The sequence below is a fragment of the Lucilia sericata genome, unplaced genomic scaffold, assembly GCF_015586225.1.
Source record: "Lucilia sericata isolate MDLA Ls3-8-SP2 unplaced genomic scaffold, ASM1558622v1 Contig002589F_arrow, whole genome shotgun sequence".
Taxonomy (NCBI): Eukaryota; Metazoa; Arthropoda; class Insecta; order Diptera; family Calliphoridae; genus Lucilia; species Lucilia sericata.
This window is the reverse complement of record NW_023996349.1, coordinates 1-20,680: the sequence shown is the minus strand read 5'-3', so window position 1 is coordinate 20,680 and position 20,680 is coordinate 1. Positions and strand designations below refer to the sequence as shown.

The 20,680-nt window shown below is 31.4% G+C and overlaps 3 protein-coding genes across 3 annotated transcripts; 1 reads left to right on the top strand and 2 right to left on the bottom strand.

Moving 5' to 3' along the window:
• Window positions 1-1,937: 1,937 nt before the first annotated feature.
• Window positions 1,938-2,602, bottom strand: LOC119614116 (proline-rich extensin-like protein EPR1). The gene has a single exon (XM_037970212.1). The coding sequence runs from the start codon at window positions 2,567-2,569 to the stop codon at window positions 2,003-2,005; it is 567 nt and encodes a 188-aa protein (XP_037826140.1). The 5' UTR covers window positions 2,570-2,602; the 3' UTR covers window positions 1,938-2,002.
• A 13,721-nt stretch (window positions 2,603-16,323) lies between these two features.
• LOC119614115 (selenocysteine-specific elongation factor) lies at window positions 16,324-18,556 on the bottom strand. The gene is made up of 3 exons (XM_037970211.1): window positions 18,202-18,556; window positions 17,766-18,134; window positions 16,324-17,251 (listed from the first exon to the last, which is right to left on the bottom strand). Exons 1-3 carry the CDS (start codon window positions 18,470-18,472, stop codon window positions 16,326-16,328), a joined length of 1,566 nt encoding a protein of 521 aa, XP_037826139.1. The 5' UTR covers window positions 18,473-18,556; the 3' UTR covers window positions 16,324-16,325.
• Window positions 18,557-19,123: 567 nt separating this feature from the next.
• LOC119614117 (probable N-acetyltransferase san) lies at window positions 19,124-20,335 on the top strand. The gene is made up of 3 exons (XM_037970213.1): window positions 19,124-19,366; window positions 19,452-19,775; window positions 19,846-20,335. The coding sequence occupies exons 1-3, from the start codon at window positions 19,359-19,361 to the stop codon at window positions 20,051-20,053; spliced, it is 540 nt and encodes a 179-aa protein (XP_037826141.1). The 5' UTR covers window positions 19,124-19,358; the 3' UTR covers window positions 20,054-20,335.
• Window positions 20,336-20,680: the final 345 nt, after the last annotated feature.

Here is a 20,680-nt window from a genome sequence, read left to right as displayed (position 1 = left end):
GTCTATAGTCTAGTCTATAGTCTAGTCTATAGTCTAGTCTATAGTCTAGTCTATAGTCTAGTCTATAGTCTAGTCTATAGTCTAGTCTATAGTCTAGTCTATAGTCTAGTCTATAGTCTAGTCTATAGTCTAGTCTATAGTCTAGTCTATAGTCTAGTCTATAGTCTAGTCTATAGTCTAGTCTATAGTCTAGTCTATAGTCTAGTCTATAGTCTAGTCTATAGTCTAGTCTATAGTCTAGTCTATAGTCTAGTATAGTATAGTCTATAGTCTATAGTCTAGTCTATAGTCTAGTCTATGTCTAGTCTAGTCTAGTCTATAGTCTAGTCTATAGTCTAGTCTATAGTCTAGTCTATAGTCTAGACTATAGTCTAGTCTATAGTCTAGACTATAGTCTAGTCTATAGTCTAGTCTATAGTCTAGTCTATAGTCTAGTCTATAGTCTAGTCTATAGTCTAGTCTATAGTCTAGTCTATAGTCTAGTCTATAGTCTAGTATAGTCTAGTCTATAGTCTAGTCTATAGTCTAGTCTATAGTCTAGTCTATAGTCTAGTCTATAGTCTAGTCTATAGTCTAGTCTATAGTCTAGTCTATAGTCTAGTCTATAGTCTAGTCTATAGTCTAGTCTATAGTCTAGTCTATAGTCTAGTCTATAGTCTAGTCTATAGTCTAGTCTATAGTCTAGTCTATAGTCTAGTCTATAGTCTAGTCTATAGTCTAGTCTATAGTCTAGTCTATAGTCTAGTCTATAGTCTAGTCTATAGTCTAGTCTATAGTCTAGTCTATAGTCTAGTCTATAGTCTAGTCTATAGTCTAGTCTATAGTCTAGTCTATAGTCTAGTCTATAGTCTAGTCTATAGTCTAGCTATAGTCTAGTCTATAGTCTAGTCTATAGTCTAGTCTATAGTCTAGTCTATAGTCTAGTCTATAGTCTAGTCTATCGTCTAGTCTATAGTCTAGTCTATAGTCTAGTCTATAGTCTAGTCTATAGTCTAGTCTATAGTCTAGTCATATAGTCCTAGTCTATAGTCTAGTCTATAGTCTAGTCTATAGTCTAGTCTATAGTCTAGTCTATAGTCTAGTCTATAGTCTAGTCTATAGTCTAGTCATAGTCTAGTCTATAGTCTAGTCTATAGTCTAGTCTATAGTCTAGTCTATAGTCTAGTCTATAGTTCTGTCTATAGTCTAGTCTATAGTCTAGTCTATAGTCTAGTCTATAGTCTAGTCTATCGTCTAGTCTATAGTCTAGTCTAGAGTCTAGTCTATAGTCTAGTCTATAGTCTAGTCTATAGTCTAGTCTATAGTCTAGTCTATAGTCTAGTCTATAGTCTAGTCTATAGTCTAGTCTATAGTCTAGTCTATAGTCTAGTCTATAGTCTAGTCTATAGTCTAGTCTATATTCTAGTCTATAGTCTAGTCTATAGTCTAGTCTATAGTCTATAGTCTAGTCTAGTCTAGTCTATAGTCTAGTCTATAGTCTAGTCTATAGTCTAGTCTATAGTCTAGTCTATAGTCTAGTCTATAGTCTAGTCTATAGTCTAGTCTATAGTCTAGTCTATAGTCTAGTCTATAGTCTAGACTATAGTCTAGCTATAGTCTAGTCTATAGTCTAGTCTATAGTCTAGTCTATAGTCTAGTCTATAGTCTAGTCTATAGTCTAGTCATAGTCTGTCTTAGTCTAGTCTATAGTCTAGTCTATAGTCTAGTCTATAGTCTAGTCTATAGTCTAGTCCTATAGTCTAGTCTTAGTCTAGTCTATAGTCTAGTCTATAGTCTAGTCTATAGTCTAGTCTATAGTCTAGCTATAGTCTAGTCATTTCCACAAAAAATCGACTTCTGCATGAAAAACCCAAAATCTGCGATCATCTTTATTTCCCACCCCAAATTGATTTATATATAAAAATCCTAAATGTAGATCCCCAAATACGCAATTAGGCTAATACAAATCTTAAATATTTAATTAAGGTTAATGATGATGTTTTCCAGGTTAACAATACAGGTTTTAAGATATAGGTTTTACAATAACTGGCTGAGGATGGACCGGTTGTGGATGGACTGGTTGTGGTGGTGGATGCACAGGTCGAGGTGGTGGATGTACAGGTCTTGGTGGTGGATGTACAGGTCTTGGTGGTGGATGTACAGGTTGCACAGGTCTTGGAGGTGGGTGCGCTGGCTGTACTCTAACTGGTTGTATAATGATTTGTGTTGGTGGTGGTCGGACAGGTTGAACTCTAATTGGTTGTATGATAATTTGTCTTGGTGGTGGTTGCACAGGGTGTACTGGCATTGGTGGTGGATGTGCAGGTTGTACTGGCCTTGGTGGGGGGTGCACAGGTTGTACTCTAACCGGTTGTACAATAATTTGAGGTGGCGGCGGATGGACGGGTTGTACTTGCACTGGCTGGTAAACGACTTGAGGTGCAGGATGTACAGGTTCTGCCTGGACATATGTTGGTTGTTGCTGAACATACACAGGATGGGTCTGACCACCTTTCTTCCTAAAAGTCGGCGACGCGCTAGCATATGCGATGAGTAAAAGTAACACTTTCAAAATTTTAATATAATCCATATTTACAGTGGTATTAGATGTGGCGTCCTCTAAATCGCGTATTAAACTAACTTATTTAATCCACTGAATTAACTTTTATATTGTAAACTTTTCTTGAAAATTGTTTGCTTAATTGATATCCAATAATTGTTTAATTATTACAATAATTTGTTGTATATATTATGTGTAATTTCTTAATAAGTTGCATTTTTAAAGTTTTTTACTCGCGCATACAGGTTTTTAAACAGTTTGTTCAAACTATTTTGGGAATAACATTCTAAATAAGCCGACAATTTAAATGGCAAAAAACGTGAATAAATATTAGGTATAGTTACTAGAGATGAGTTATTACCTCGATTGAAAAGTCAGTTGTAATAACTGTTACTAAATATAACACTTATAAATCACGTTTATATTTATAATGTTAATTATTTCTAATAATAAAAGTAAATTTTTTATTAAGTAATTCCCCATCTTATACGAAATTTCATCATATTTGTTAGATCTAGGAGCAAAAAGTATAACTTCTCCCTTCATCCCGGTAAACATTATTCGATTTCAAAATTGTGATTTAGTTCTGTTCCGTTTTATATTGAAGGGTGAAATTTTTAGTTTTACTACTATCAAATTTGTGCTCCAATCTTATTTTTCGAAATTATACAGGTCCAAGATTGTTGAGAAAATTCCCGATTCAGTAACTGTTTTCGAGTTTAATCTGTCTATATTAAAATGCGTCAAAATGCCTTCCTATTTTCAGTAGATAATGTTGCAATTCGGTAACAGAATTATCAAGTGGATATTTTACCAGATTTTCTTAAGACTGGTTTGGACCAAAGATTATTGATCTTGATCGGTAAGATGTGGTAGTCTCTGACTTTTCATGGATTGTTTGTGATATTTCTAGGATATAAGTGAAGTTATGTACATCAGATTAGATCCCACCATTCGCATGGAAAATATTGGTACAAAAATCTTATATACCTATCTATGATGGTCGTGTGATGTTCAAAAACTCAGTTTCCATTATATAAAATCAAAAAATTTCCAATCAGAATTCTTAACCGATGTAATATTTTGAATATTTGATTCTAATTTCGACGAAATCCTAGCAATAAGAGAGAATGACCCCAGGGTATTCTTCAACATTTTAAAGAGCGCGCAACCACACTGCCGAGATGACTCTATTGTTTCCCCAACAGCAGCTTGAGACATATGATTGGTAGACGGAAATCCTGCTTCTTTATAAATGACAAATCTTATTTCCTTGATACAGGAAGAAAATTTAATATTTTGAATATTTGGTTATAATTTCGATGAAATGACAGAGAACAACCCCAGCACATTCTTCAACCTCTAAAGACCGCGTAACCTGTTGTTGTTTTAAAGATCACCAAATATCAACCAGCAACCACCAAAAAACTGCACCACTCCACAGCAACCAACATCATCCGTCATTCATACAACTCCTACAGCCAACCTTTATAATATCAGTTCATTCCCCAACATACTATGTCACAGTGACTTCACTGTTGTTGTACTGTTCTAGAGGTATTACAATAACACCAGGATGAGGAAAGATACAAATCTCTGTGGGTGTTGTCTTTGTAGTCAAAAGTCCGATAGCTTTACGTTAATATCTGGAGTGTAGCTCTATCCCACGATAGTACTTTTTTAGCCAATGTGTAAGCTAGAGACGATCAACCACCGATGACATGCTTATGAACTTGTGCTTTCTAACCTCTGACCATTGTTATCTATCTCTTTGGAAGATGTCTGAAATCATGATTATAGTAAACTCCAAAACATACCCATACCGGAAAAGGAAAAACCGCTTATATAACAAAAGATTAAAGAATAATCAATTATCAAGGAGCAACTACCGAGTTGCACCATTCCTTAGTTCCAACATTTCAACAAACGCACAATATTTCATTCGCCAATATATTATGCCACAGTAATTCCACTGTTCTTGTACTTTTCCAGATGTTTTGCAATAACACCCAGATAAGGGAAGTTTCTCCAAGGTAACATTCCCCCGGGGGAGTTGTCTTTGGGATCTGAAATCCGATTTCTTTACTTGAGTACCTGTCTTGTAGCCCAATCCTACTGTGATACTTTTTCAACCAAAGTATGAGCTGGAGATGACCCACTACCGCTCCTTTGTGACATACAAAGAACACCCAGGTGGCTTGCTTAAGGACTTGAGCTATCAAATATCTGACCATTGCGGTACCATTGCTTCATTAGAAGATATCTAAAACACACCTCGACAACCACACTGATGGAATGGCCTTTGTCGATTCGGCAACAGTACCTAGAGATCTACATATTTGGTAGACTGAAGTACGATCTCCATAAGCGAAGACTTTGTACTTACAGGGTAAACAGAATAAACCTCTACATACCATAATAAAGATGGGAATTTAATCGATAACACATGAATAGGATACCCTACTTCCATCATCATTCAATCTATCACAAAACTCTTTAATCCAACACATTCAAGAGCAAGTTGCAATACATGTCCTTATGAGGGCGTATCCTATTCTTTTGATATTAACACATTAACATCATTTAGTCCCACAGAATATGTTTATCCTAATCTTTAGATATCAACACATTAACATCATTTAGTCCCACAGTCACTCCTCTAAGGGATCCTGTTGTCTTGACAACAGCGCCAAACTTATCCCCCAAATATTGATTTCATCGTGCATCAGTCTTTTAGCCAACATTTAAGTTTCAACCACAGCTACTACGTATACCCCGAATGGACCTCCGCCAATAGTCGATACAGGACGAATCCTGCTTGCAACCGACTGTAATAGTACCCGATTTTTTGGTTCTCTGAATAGATCCCCAGTCAAAACACTCCAAAAAATGACACCTGCAGTTTATAACACCCCGGTTTGCAAAAACAGCAAGGTAAGGCCGGTTCACCAAAGTGCATCGCATGAGGATCCTTTGGGGTCAGTAAATTGCTGGTCTTTGCCAATAAGTCAGTGAAAAACCAATTTGTGTAGGGTGAATGAGGATTATTAAAAATTGTTCGAAAATTCGAAATTATGTTCGACAAAAAATCGAAAGCTTTCAAAATAATCTCCAAATCGCAAAGATTCATAAAAATAAAATTTCAGATTTACTTATTAATAGAATATTCTTCGGGCTTGAGTTCGACTCCCACTTGGAGTGGTTACATTGGGTTCTTTGTCAAATAAGTATTTTATTTATGCAATAAGAAACTAACTGCTAATATATTAATCTAAAAACTTAAACATAACTCTTCAATTAATGTTTATGATGATGATGTTTGCCGGGCTTAACGACTACAGGCTTTACAATAACTGGAACAATTACTGGCTTCACTTTTATTGGCTGAGGTTTAGGATGAACTGGTCTGGGAGGAGGATGAGCAGATTGTACTTTAACTGGCACTAAGACAACCTGTGCTGGACGAGATTGTCCACCTCCTTTCTTGTGCGCCCATGTACAGGCGATGAGTAAAAGTAAAATGCTTAAAATTTTAATATAATCCATTTTTTTACAGTGACAGCCGATGTGGTGTTCTCCAAATTGTGTATGGAACTGATTTGTTTAAAGCTACTAAATTGGCTTTTTATATTGTTCATATGAAATGGAATAATCTTTAACCAAATTATTTGCTTAATTGGTATTCGATAATTGTATAATTATTAGAAGTTTGTTTTTTTTGCGCATATATTATGTACAATTTCTTAATAAGTTACATTTAATTCTATAATTTTTATTCATGTATACAGTTTTATAAACAGTTTATAGACACAAGATTTTGTTGATGAATTTCTAAATAAGCCGACAATTTTAGTAGCAACAAGTAAGAGTGTTATATTCGGCTGTGCCGAATCTTGTATACCCACCATCAAAACATTGCCGAATAGGAATGCTTCCTTATAAATAAACTCATTTTCTGAAGGGGACCTTATATGGGGGTAGGCTCAATTATGGACCCATCCTCATAAAATTTATGAAAATGATTTTAGTTCCTATAAAACTTTTTTATGTCGAATTTCATAGCTATACATGCTTCTTAAGGTCAGATATGAGCACTAAAGTCATTTTCTGAAGGGGACCTTATATGGAGGGTAGGGTCAATTATGGACCGATCCTTATAAAATTTTACGAAGAGATTTACGTTCCTATAAAATATGTTCCTGTCGAATTCCACCGCTATAGATGTTTCTTTTAGACAGTTACGAGCGTTAAAGTCATTTTGTGAAGGGGACTTTATATGGGGGGTAGGGTCAATTATGGGCCTATTCTTCTAAAATTTTACAAAGAGATTTATGTTCATATAAAACGTGTTGGTGCCGAATTTCACCGATATTGATGCTTCTTTTAAACAGTTATGAGCAATAAAGTAATTTTCTGAAGGGGGCCTTATATGGGGGCTAGGCGAAATCGTGGAGCGATATTGTCCATTTTCAATACCAAACAAACTGCATCAAATAAAAGTATCTATGCAAAATTTCAGCTCGCTAGCTACTTCCGTTTGGACTCTATCGTGTTTTCAACAGACAGACGGACATACAGACGGACAGACGGACGGACATGGCTAGATCGTCTTAGAATCTAATAAGGACCCAGAATATATATACTTTTATGGGTCTTAGATGGATATTTCAATGTGTTACAAACGGAATGACAAAAACAATATACCCCCATATAAAAATAAATTAGAAAAAGCGTGTATATAAATATTATTCATGTATACCTATAGTAACGTAAATATTCTTTTTTTTAAGTAATTCCCCATTCTGAATGAAGTTTGGTTATTTTTCAACTAAATCTTATGTGTAATCTAATAGTTTAGGTGTTTTGAATTCCCTTTAAGTGATTAAATTGATTTAATTCGTAAATCGTGCCAAAAGAACGTTTAATTTTGGAATTGCTTCTGGTTTCAACGTTTTATTTATCTCCCAGTTTAATTATTTAATATTTTCCCATATTATTAAATGCGCCAGGAATTTTTAATTCGATTTATGAATAATGTATACGTTATAATTTTATTCTTTTTTTCTAATTTTATAGTTTATAACCGCTGTGATGACATAATTCTCTATATGGGTGTGTGTGTGTTTCTAACTTTCCATTTCGTCGACTTTTAAACTACACATGTACTTATTTATTACTTTTTTTTTTTGAGAATCAACTTCAATTACATACATGATTTTATATTCTCACATTAGAATATTAATTAATAGACAAACGTCTTAATTTTGAACGGTTTTTAAAGCTATTAACAGCTGTCAAATGTAATTAAATCAAACAAGTGCATCAACAATTGTTAACAATAATATAACAAACGTTTTGGACACTAAATTAGCTTGATAATACAAAACAAGACAAGTTTGAAAACTATTAATGGATGTACACTTTTGTTTCTTAAAGAAAGTATTCAATAAGTTGTTTAACGTTTATCCTGGCGAGGAATGGCTTCGGTTTTCATATATCCGATTCCCTCACGAGCGGTAATATTGTCGTCATTAACGGAGAACACACAGTTAAACGCACGCCCTTACTGATTATATGCCTTATGAAGCAATATATACAGGAGCATGAGTTGGTGGTATATGCCCAGAGGAAGGGCGCTACAAAAAGGGAGTTCCAAAAGGCGGAGATCGCAAGAACGGCGTCCAAATAATATCTTTTGCTAATGACTATTCGATCTTCTTCATGGGCAATAGTAGGTATTCTTTATAGCAGATCTTTGTAGCTTCATTCGTACCAAGAATCACTACCTGTACAAAGAACTGAATGTAATTTTGGCGGAAATCACGCCCCTAGCAATCACCTGCTTCAATTTCATACTAAAATTCAAATTTTTGAGTGAAAACATAAAAGACCGTTTTTCTCGAAAACTATAAGATTTACAGCAAAAACAAGTGAAATCTGTGATCACTTTTATTTCGTAATAAAATTCGAATTTTTGAGTGAAAACATAAAAGTCCGTTTCTCTTGAAAACTATAAGAGATACAGCAAAAACAAGTGAAATCTGTGATCACTTTTATTTCGTACTAAAATTCGAATTTTTGAGTGAAATATAAAAGTCCGTTTTTCTCGAAAACTATAAGAGATACAGTAAAAACAAGTGAAATCTGTGATCACTTTTTTTAAAAGTCCGTTTTTCTGGAAAACTATAAGAGATACAGCAAAAACAAATGAAATCTGTGATCACTTTTATTTCATATTAAAATTTGACTTCTTGAGTGAAAACATAAAAGTCCGCTTTTTTCGAAAACTATAAGAGATACAGCAAAAACAAGTGAAATCTGTGATCACTTTTATTTCATACTAAAATTTAAATTCTTGAGTGAAAACATAAAAGTCCGTTTTTCTCTAAAACTATAAGAGATACAGCAAAAACAAGTGAAATCTGTGATCACTTTTATTTCATACTAAAATTTAAATTCTTGAGTGAAAACATAAAAGTCCGCTTTTCTCGAAAACTATAAGAGATACAGCAAAAACAAGTGAAATCTGTGATCACTTTTATTTCTTCGAATTTTTGAGTGAAAACATAAAATTCCGTTTTTTTCGAAAACTATAAGAGATAAGCAAAAACAAGTGAAATCTGTGATCACTTTTATTTCATACTAAAATTTGACTTCTTGAGTGAGAACATAAAAGTCCGTTTTTCTCGAAAACTATAAGAGATACAGCAAAAACAATTGAAATCTGTGATCACTTTTATTTCCTACTAAAATTCGAATTTTTAAGTGAAAACATAAAAGTCCGCTTTTTCGAAAACTATAAGAGATACAGCAAAAACAAGTATAATCTGTGATCACTTTTATTTCTTCGAATTTTTGAGTGAAAACAAAAAAGTCCGTTTTTTTCGAAAACTATAAGAGATACAGCAAAAACAAGTGAAATCTGTGATCACTTTTATTTCCTACTAAAATTCGAATTTTTGAGTGAAAACATAAAAGTCCGTTTTTTTCGAAAACTATAAGAGATACAACAAAAACAAGTGAAATCTGTGATCACTTTTATTTCCTACTAAAATTCGAATTTTTGAGTGAAAACATAAAAGTCCGTTTTTCTCGAAAACTATAAGAGATACAGCAAAAACAAGTGAAATCTGTGATCACTTTTATTTCCTACTAAAATTCGAATTTTTGAGTGAAAACATAAAAGTCCGTTTTTTTCGAAAACTATAAGAGATACAACAAAAACAAGTGAAATCTGTGATCACTTTTATTTCATACTAAAATTTAAATCTTGAGTGAAAACATAAAAGTCCGTTTTTCTCGAAAACTATAAGGGATACAGCAAAAACAAGTGAAATCTGTGATCACTTTTATTTCTTACTAAAATTCGAATTTTTGAGTGAAAACATAAAAGTCCGTTTTTCTCGAAAACTATAAGAGATACAGCAAAAACAAGTGAAATCTGTGATCATTTTTATTTCCTACTAAAATTCGAATTTTTGAGTGAAAACATAAAAGTCCGTTTTTCTTGAAAACTATAAGAGATACAGCAAAAACAAGTGAAATCTGTGATCATTTTTATTTCCTGCTAAAATTCGAATTTTTGAGTGAAAACATAAAAGTCCGTTTTTCTTAAAAACTATAAGAGATACAGCAAAAACAAGTGAAATCTGTGATCACTTTTATTTCATACTAAAATTTAAATTCTTGAGCGAAAACATAAAAGTCGGTTTTTCTCGAAAACTATAAGGGATACAGCAAAAACAAGTGAAATCTGTGATCACTTTTATTTCTTACTAAAATTCGAATTTTTGAGTGAAAACATAAAAGTCCGTTTTTCTCGATACAGCAAAAACAAGTGAAATCTGTGATCACTTTTATTTCCTACTAAAATTTGACTTCTTGAGTGAAAACATAAAAGTCCGTTTTTCTCGATACAGCAAAAACAAGTGAAATCTGTGATCACTTTTATTTCCTACTAAAATTCGAATTTTGAGTGAAAACATAAAAGTCCGTTTTTCTTGAAAACTATAAGAGATACAGAAAACTATAAGAGATACAGCAAAAACAAGTGAAATCTGTGATCACTTTTATTTCTTACTAAAATTTGAATTTTTGAGTGAAAACATAAAAGTCCATTTTTTTCGAAAACTATAAGAGATACAGCAAAAACAAGTGAAATCTGTGATCACTTTTATTTCCTACTAAAATTTGAATTTTTGAGTGAAAACATAAAAGTCCGTTTTTCTCGAAAACTATAAGAGATACAGCAAAAACAAGTGAAATCTGTGATCACTTTTATTTCCTACTAAAATTCGAATTTTTGAGTGAAAACATAAAAGTCCGTTTTTTTCGAAAATTATAAGAGATACAGCAAAAACAAGTGAAATCTGTGATCACTTTTATTTCTTACTAAAATTCGAATTTTTGAGTGAAAACATAAAAGTCCGTTTTTCTCGAAAACTATAAGAGATACAGCAAAAACAAGTGAAATCTGTGATCATTTTTATTTCCTACTAAAATTCGAATTTTTGACTGAAAACATAAAAGTGCGTTTTTCTTGAAAACTATAAGAGATACAGCAAAAATAAGTGAAATCTGTGATCACTTTTATTTCTTCGAATTTTTGAGTGAAAACATAAAAGTCCGTTTTTTTCGAAAACTATAAGAGATACAGCAAAAACAAGTAAAATCTGTGATCACTTTTATTTCATACTAAAATTTGACTTCTTGAGTGAAAACATAAAATTCCGTTTTTCTCGAAAACTATAAGAGATACGGCAAAAACAAGTGAAATCTGTGATCACTTTTATTTCATACTAAAATTCGATTTTTTGAGTGAAAATATAAAAGTTCGTTTTTCTCGAAAACTATAAGAGATACAGCAAAAGCAAGTGAAATCTGTGATCATTTTTATTTCCTACTAAAATTCGAATTTTTAAGTGAAAACATAAAAGTCCGTTTTTCTTGAAAACTATAAGAGATACAGCAAAAACAAGTGAAATCTGTGATCACATTTATTTCTTCGAATTTTTGAGTAAAAACATAAAGGTCCGTTTTTTCCGAAAACTATAAGAGATACGGCAAAAACAAGTGAAATCTGTGATCACTTTTATTTCATACTAAAATTCGAATTTTTGAGTGAAAACATAAAAGTCCGTTTTTCTCGAAAACTATAAGAGATACAGCAAAAACAAGTGAAATCTGTGATCACTTTTATTTCATACAAAATTTAAATTCTTGAGTGAAAACATAAAAGTCCGTTTTTCTCGAAAACTATAAGAGATACGGCAAAAACAAGTGAAATCTGTGATCACTTTTATTTCATACTAAAATTCGAATTTTTGAGTGAAAACATAAAAGTCCGTTTTTCTCGAAAACTATAAGAGATACAGCAAAAACAAGTGAAATCTGTGATCACTTTTATTTCATACTAAAATTCGAATTTTTGAGTGAAAACATAAAAGTCCGTTTTTCTCGAAAACTATAAGAGATACAGCAAAAAAAGTGAAATCTGTGATCACTTTTATTTCATACTAAAATTTAAATTCTTGAGTGAAAACATAAAAGTCCGTTTTTCTCGAAAACTATAAGAGATACGGCAAAAAAAGTGAAATCTGTGATCATTTTTATTTCCTACTAAAATTCGAATTTTTGAGTGAAAAGATAAAAGTCCGTTTTTCTTGAAAACTATAAGAGATACAGCAAAAACAAGTGAAATCTGTGATCACTTTTATTTCTTCGAATTTTTGAGTGAAAACATAAAGGTCCGTTTTTTTCGAAAACTATAAGAGATACAGCAAAAACAAGTGAAATCTGTGATCACTTTTATTTCATACTAAAATTTAAATCCTTGAGTGAAAACATAAAAGTCCGTTTTTCTCGAAAACTATAAGGGATACAGCAAAAACAAGTGAAATCTGTGATCACTTTTATTTCTTACTAAAATTCGAATTTTTGAGTGAAAACATAAAAGTCCGTTTTTCTCGAAAACTATAAGAGATACAGCAAAAAACAAGTGAAATCTGTGATCATTTTTATTTCCTACTAAAATTCGAATTTTTGAGTGAAAACATAAAAGTCCGTTTTTCTCGAAAACTATAAGAGATACAGCAAAAACAAGTGAAATCTGTGATCACTTTTATTTCCTACTAAAATTCGAATTTTTGAGTGAAAACATAAAAGTCCGTTTTTTCGAAAACTATAAGAGATACAACAAAAACAAGTGAAATCTGTGATCACTTTTATTTCATACTAAAATTTAAATCTTGAGTGAAAACATAAAAGTCCGTTTTTCTCGAAAACTATAAGGGATACAGCAAAAACAAGTGAAATCTGTGATCACTTTTATTTCTTACTAAAATTCGAATTTTTGAGTGAAAACATAAAAGTCCGTTTTTCTCGAAAACTATAAGAGATACAGCAAAAACAAGTGAAATCTGTGATCATTTTTATTTCCTACTAAAATTCGAATTTTTGAGTGAAAACATAAAAGTCTGTTTTTCTTGAAAACTATAAGAGATACAGCAAAAACAAGTGAAATCTGTGATCATTTTTATTTCCTGCTAAAATTCGAATTTTTGAGTGAAAACATAAAAGTCCGTTTTTCTTAAAAACTATAAGAGATACAGCAAAAACAAGTGAAATCTGTGATCACTTTTATTTCATACTAAAATTTAAATTCTTGAGCGAAAACATAAAAGTCGGTTTTTCTCGAAAACTATAAGGGATACAGCAAAAACAAGTGAAATCTGTGATCACTTTTATTTCTTACTAAAATTCGAATTTTTGAGTGAAAACATAAAAGTCCGTTTTTCTCGATACAGCAAAAACAAGTGAAATCTGTGATCACTTTTATTTCCTACTAAAATTCGAATTTTGAGTGAAAACATAAAAGTCCGTTTTTCTTGAAAACTATAAGAGATACAGAAAACTATAAGAGATACAGCAAAAACAAGTGAAATCTGTGATCACTTTTATTTCTTACTAAAATTTGAATTTTTGAGTGAAAACATAAAAGTCCATTTTTTTCGAAAACTATAAGAGATACAGCAAAAACAAGTGAAATCTGTGATCACTTTTATTTCCTACTAAAATTTGAATTTTTGAGTGAAAACATAAAAGTCCGTTTTTCTCGAAAACTATAAGAGATACAGCAAAAACAAGTGAAATCTGTGATCACTTTTATTTCCTACTAAAATTCGAATTTTTGAGTGAAAACATAAAAGTCCGGTTTTTTCGAAAACTATAAGAGATACAGCAAAAACAAGTGAAATCTGTGATCACTTTTATTTCTTACTAAAATTCGAATTTTTGAGTGAAAACATAAAAGTCCGTTTTTCTCGAAAACTATAAGAGATACAGCAAAAACAAGTGAAATCTGTGATCATTTTTATTTCCTACTAAAATTCGAATTTTTGAATGAAAACATAAAAGTGCGTTTTTCTTGAAAACTATAAGAGATACAGCAAAAATAAGTGAAATCTGTGATCACTTTTATTTCTTCGAATTTTTGAGTGAAAACATAAAAGTCCGTTTTTTTCGAAAACTATAAGAGATACAGCAAAAACAAGTAAAATCTGTGATCACTTTTATTTCATACTAAAATTTGACTTCTTGAGTGAAAACATAAAATTCCGTTTTTCTCGAAAACTATAAGAGATACGGCAAAAACAAGTGAAATCTGTGATCACTTTTATTTCATACTAAAATTCGATTTTTTGAGTGAAAATATAAAAGTTCGTTTTTCTCGAAAACTATAAGAGATACAGCAAAAGCAAGTGAAATCTGTGATCATTTTTATTTCCTACTAAAATTCGAATTTTTAAGTGAAAACATAAAAGTCCGTTTTTCTTGAAAACTATAAGAGATACAGCAAAAACAAGTGAAATCTGTGATCACATTTATTTCTTCGAATTTTTGAGTAAAAACATAAAGGTCCGTTTTTTCCGAAAACTATAAGAGATACGGCAAAAACAAGTGAAATCTGTGATCACTTTTATTTCATACTAAAATTCGAATTTTTGAGTGAAAACATAAAAGTCCGTTTTTCTCGAAAACTATAAGAGATACAGCAAAAACAAGTGAAATCTGTGATCACTTTTATTTCATACAAAATTTAAATTCTTGAGTGAAAACATAAAAGTCCGTTTTTCTCGAAAACTATAAGAGATACGGCAAAAACAAGTGAAATCTGTGATCACTTTTATTTCATACTAAAATTCGAATTTTTGAGTGAAAACATAAAAGTCCGTTTTTCTCGAAAACTATAAGAGATACAGCAAAAACAAGTGAAATCTGTGATCACTTTTATTTCATACTAAAATTCGAATTTTTGAGTGAAAACATAAAAGTCCGTTTTTCTCGAAAACTATAAGAGATACAGCAAAAAAAGTGAAATCTGTGATCACTTTTATTTCATACTAAAATTTAAATTCTTGAGTGAAAACATAAAAGTCCGTTTTTCTCGAAAACTATAAGAGATACGGCAAAAAAAGTGAAATCTGTGATCATTTTTATTTCCTACTAAAATTCGAATTTTTGAGTGAAAAGATAAAAGTCCGTTTTTCTTGAAAACTATAAGAGATACAGCAAAAACAAGTGAAATCTGTGATCACTTTTATTTCTTCGAATTTTTGAGTGAAAACATAAAGGTCCGTTTTTTTCGAAAACTATAAGAGATACAGCAAAAACAAGTGAAATCTGTGATCACTTTTATTTCATACTAAAATTTAAATCCTTGAGTGAAAACATAAAAGTCCGTTTTTCTCGAAAACTATAAGGGATACAGCAAAAACAAGTGAAATCTGTGATCACTTTTATTTCTTACTAAAATTCGAATTTTTGAGTGAAAACATAAAAGTCCGTTTTTCTCGAAAACTATAAGAGATACAGCAAAAAACAAGTGAAATCTGTGATCATTTTTATTTCCTACTAAAATTCGAATTTTTGAGTGAAAACATAAAAGTCCGTTTTTCTTGAAAACTATAAGAGATACAGCAAAAACAAGTGAAATCTGTGATCACTTCTTTTAAAAGTCTGTTTTTCTGGAAAACTATAAGTGATACAGCAAAAACAAGTGAAATCTGTGAACACTTTTATTTCCTACTAAAATTCGAAAACATAAAAGTCCGTTTTCTCGAAAACTATAAGAGATACAGCAAAAACAAGTGAAATCTGTGATCACTTTTATTTCCTACTAAAATTCGAAAACATAAAAGTCCGTTTTTCTCTAAAACTATAAGATATACAGCAAAAACAAGTGAAATCTGTGATCACTTTTATTTCCTACTAAAATTCGAATTTTTGAGTGAAAACATAAAAGTCCGTTTTTCTCGAAAACTATAAGAGATACAGCAAAAACAAGTGAAATCTGTGATCACTTTTATTTCATACTAAAATTCGAATTTTTGAGTGAAAACATAAAAGTCCGTTTTTCTGGAAAACTATAAGAGATACAGCAAAACCAAGCGAAATTAGGTCATAGGGGTTACGCCTACGATAGAGGCAATTGGTTTGGATCCGACAAATTGTTAGAGGTGTATGCAGTATTTCCCGACGGGTCTAAGATGGATACTGGCATGGGTGCCGGTGTCTACATAGCTGATACACATGTATTACCTATGTAGCCTAGATATTGGACTAGATAGATGTAGGATGTAGTACTAAGGATTCTGACTGGTCTTTGGATGTAAGTGGAACAATATCGTACCGAACAAGAGATTGTTGAGCAAAAGTTTACTTCTGAAAAAATTAAAAAATTTTATTTTTTTTAAGGAAACCAACCATTCAAACAAACCAATAAATTTTACTGTATTATACCAAAATCTTTATTAAAAATATATTTCTTAAACTTAAGTATAACACCGACATCACTTAAACGTCCCTGCTTTATCACAGCCACAGTTGTTTCCTTAAGAGGATCAGCGAATGAGATTTTCACTTTCGAGGTTTGACCAAAAGTGCCTTCTATCTGCCCTTGTTCTCCTGTAGTAAGTTCTATTCGTTTTCCTATATACAACTGACGATTAGATTCCTTTTTAAATAGATTTTGTACAATCAACTCGTGTGCATTAACTAAACGCTGAACTGTGCCTTGTTTCTGTTTATTTTTATAAATTTTCCATAGTTTTAGTTGTTCTTTTACATAATGCTGCGAGGTAGTATGCCATTGTATTTTGCCCCAGAAAGCCAAACGGCAGGAATTGGTGTGAATATCTAAATCTAATTTTGAGGCAATTAGTATAGAATCTGCAGCAGTTAGTATGGGCTTTTCAAATTCCAAAAGAGCCCACACGACAGTGTTGTCATTATTGTGTTGTTTAGCCTCCAACTCTTCTATGTATTCATATTCCTTAAGCGGATTGAAAGACATTTCCAAGTCATTATCTTTAAATAAGGTTAGATTTGCCATAACCGTTTCATGTCCCACACTTATGTGTAATTTCGTTTTCGATTTAACGGCAAGTTTATAGTATTGTATGCGTTGCAGTTGTATAACAGCTGCATATATTGGTTGCAAATAGCCTATTTGGCATATAACACCTCGTTCCATAAGTTTTGCATTAAATTGCGTTACACACACTCCAACACGATCGCCCATTTGAGCATTTTGTACCGGCTGTCGAAACATTTGCATTGATTTTATTTTTCGTTGTTCTTTTATCAAAGGTAACTCGATGTTGTCGTTGACATTAACACTTCCCTGCACTATGGTACCAGTACATATGGTGCCTATTTAAATAACGATATTTTAAGTGACCCTTTTGTATTATATTTATGTTTTGGTGACAATGATGATAATGATTTTTTGGTTTAATTTCCACTTGTTTATTGTTATAAAATTTTAATGCAAAATAACAATCACAAATTTTTTCATATGGTCCGGATTAAATTCCACTCTATAGACATATATGTTACAGCCTACTGTTTAGAATAGGATATAGTCCTAAATAAAGACTATAAACTAGACAATACACTACACAATAGACTAGGGTATTAACTTTACTATACTCCATAGACTAAACGGTAGATCAGACTAGAATACATTACTATAGACTACACTATAGATAAGTCGAATAAAATAGTCCAAACATGAGGTACTTTTATAAAATTTTCTAAAGTTTCCTTTTGCTTTCAGTCGATCTAATGCATTTATACCTATTTATTTAAAATCTTTCCATTATGATCAGTAAAATATGTTTAATTTAATGAAATGAAAGTGAAAAATTAAATAAATAACACTCACCTTGTCCCTTAATCGAAAAACAATGATCAACATACATAAGTAAAGGTTTCTCCACATCACGTTGTGGCAAAAAAGCATTCGATTTAATACCCTCCAATAAATCTTTAATGCCCTCACCATTTAAAGCTGAAACAGCAAACAAAGGAAAACTGTCACCAAAACGGGTAGCTGCTAAAGTCTTACGTAGTTTAGTTTCTAATTTCTTAAGTAGTGCCACTTTTTGAGTCGCCTCCAATAAATCCACTTTATTAACTACCACTATAAGTTTGCGTTGCAAAAGTTCACCTATAACTATACATTCAGCAGTTTGAGTTTGTATGCCTTTTTGGGCGTCAATAACTAAAATCATTAGATCTATAATTTGGGCGCCTAAAATATGTATAAAAGAAAAAATTTTTGTTTCTTCTAAAATTTTTACAATTTTATAAATAAATACCTCCTATAATTGTGCGTATTAAGCTAGCATGTCCAGGACAATCTACAAAAGTAAATTGTAGTTGTTGTATGGTGGGATCAACTTGCTTTATGTGTTCCGGTGCTTCTAACTGCAAAGCACTGAAACCCAAGTCTAGTGTTATGCCTCTCTCTTTTGATTGGGGATTTTTATCGAATGCTGCAGTACTTGAGATGGAACTGAGAACTTTGGCCAATGAAGTTTTACCAGAATCAACATGACCCAATAGGCCAATATTAAAATTTATTATCATTTTTTTCGCGAAATATTTCAAGACAGTGAAAAATTTGCAATTTACAATTTTAAACGCACAGCTGATTGATAATTTACCGCTAAAATTTGAGTTGCCATATTGTTGATAGTAGAAAACAGTGAAGGTTACTTATTTTTTTTTTTTTTTTTTTTTTTTGACAAAAAAAAAAACGCTTAATAAATGTTAAGTTAAAAAATATTAAATTAATTATTTAATATAATAAAGAAAAAAAAATAGCTTCCTTCAACCGCTTAGACTGTGCAATGATGAATCAGTTAGTAACGTAAGAACTTTATATATACATATATAGCTAAACAAAACTGTAAAATATTTCATTCTCAAAATCTTTTCTGTTTTTGAAATTTAATATTTAAAGAATTGCGAATTTCTATTGTGTACACAAATCTGGCAACAATATTTAATTTATTACAATAAATCGCTAGAAAACCTGTTTTAGCTAAAGTCTATTTTTGACGTTTTCTTTCGTTTAAGAACGAATCCATTTTCTAAAAATCAAAAATACATACATATATGGAAATATAAAGCTCTTTTGTTATCACTAACATATTTTTACGTTACAAAAACGTAAAACCAATTTCGTTCCTTATTTTTTCGTTGAAAATTTAAAAACACAGCTTAAAACTTACCGCCGAAAATTTAAGTGTGAGCCGCCACCGACGTCTTTAATATTTGCCGGCGCAGGGCTCTGGTCGGTAGCGAGCAAAAAAAAACAACATTATCAAACAAAAATTTCCTCATTTTCAAGACGGCCAATACATTTGTAGCCAACATTTATAGGAAATCCTTAAAAAATCTATTTCTTAATTAAAGTAATTCTTAAATTACATTTGCTATACATTATTTCTCATAAACAAAACAACATAAAATGACCAGGTGAGTTTGTTTAAAATTGATTTGATTTTTGTTTGTAAACTAACCTACAAATTTTCTCTTGCGCTGATCCACCACAAACCACCAGAGCCAGTATCGAATTGGGCGATGTTACTCCCCACAATATAAAACAATTGAAAAAACTAAATACAGTAGTTTTTCCCGTCTCCTATAATGACAAATTCTATGTAGATGTTTTGGAAGCCGGTGAATTAGCCAAACTGGCTTATTACAATGACATAGTGGTGGGTGCCGTCTGCTGTCGCATTGATACTTCAGAAAACCAGAGACGTTTATATATCATGACTTTGGGTTGTTTATCACCCTATCGTAGATTAGGTATTGGTACCGTCATGTTCCAGCATATATTGAACTATGTAGAAAAGGATGGTAACTTTGATAGTATTTTTTTGTAAGTTTCTATATTTCTATGGAATGTATTGAACTGTGTGTAAACTAATAGTTTTTTTTTTAATTTAAAGGCATGTCCAAGTTAACAATGAAGGTGCTATAGAATTTTATAAGAAATTTGGTTTTGAAATTGTGGAAACCAAAGAACATTACTACAAACGCATCGAACCTGCTGATGCCCATGTTTTACAAAAGAATCTACGTTTGAACACATCTTCGACAGCGCATCATCAATGTAATGGGCAATCGGAGAAGCGTGATAATAAGAAAACTGCCTAATGTTATTGTTGTACAATTACTTAACTTACACACACCCACACACACTCAAACTCGTACGTTTGCTAGCGAACGTCCTTTATTGGGATTATATATACACAAACATATATTAATTATAATACAAAATAATTCATTTTTAAAGGTAGTTTTCCAACAAAAACAAAAAGGAAATGTGAATATTTTCTCTGTTGTTTATAGAAGAAAGATTTATATGGACTTGTTTTAAATTTGATGTATCTATATATCAACAGAGGAAATATACTATTGAAAGAATTAAATTTAAAATAGTCTTTAAAGCCAATTTAATTTTCGTAGAAATGTTTCATTTATTATTAATTATATAATTCAATATTTATGTTAAATCGATCATGTATTCAAAAATAAAATCAATGTAATTCAGATATATATATAAAACATGTATTGATGTGTAGTTACAAAAGAATTATAACTGGAATTTTATAGTATAACACCCGACAGAAATTAGTTTAGTTCTAGTTCAGTACTACTTGAGTAGCTTTTAATTTAGCTATATTTGACTTCTAGTTTAGTTCAGTTCTATTTCAATTCTAGTTCAGACCTAGTACTTTAATAAAACTGTTGACCTGGAGGGCTTACAAATAATAATATAAA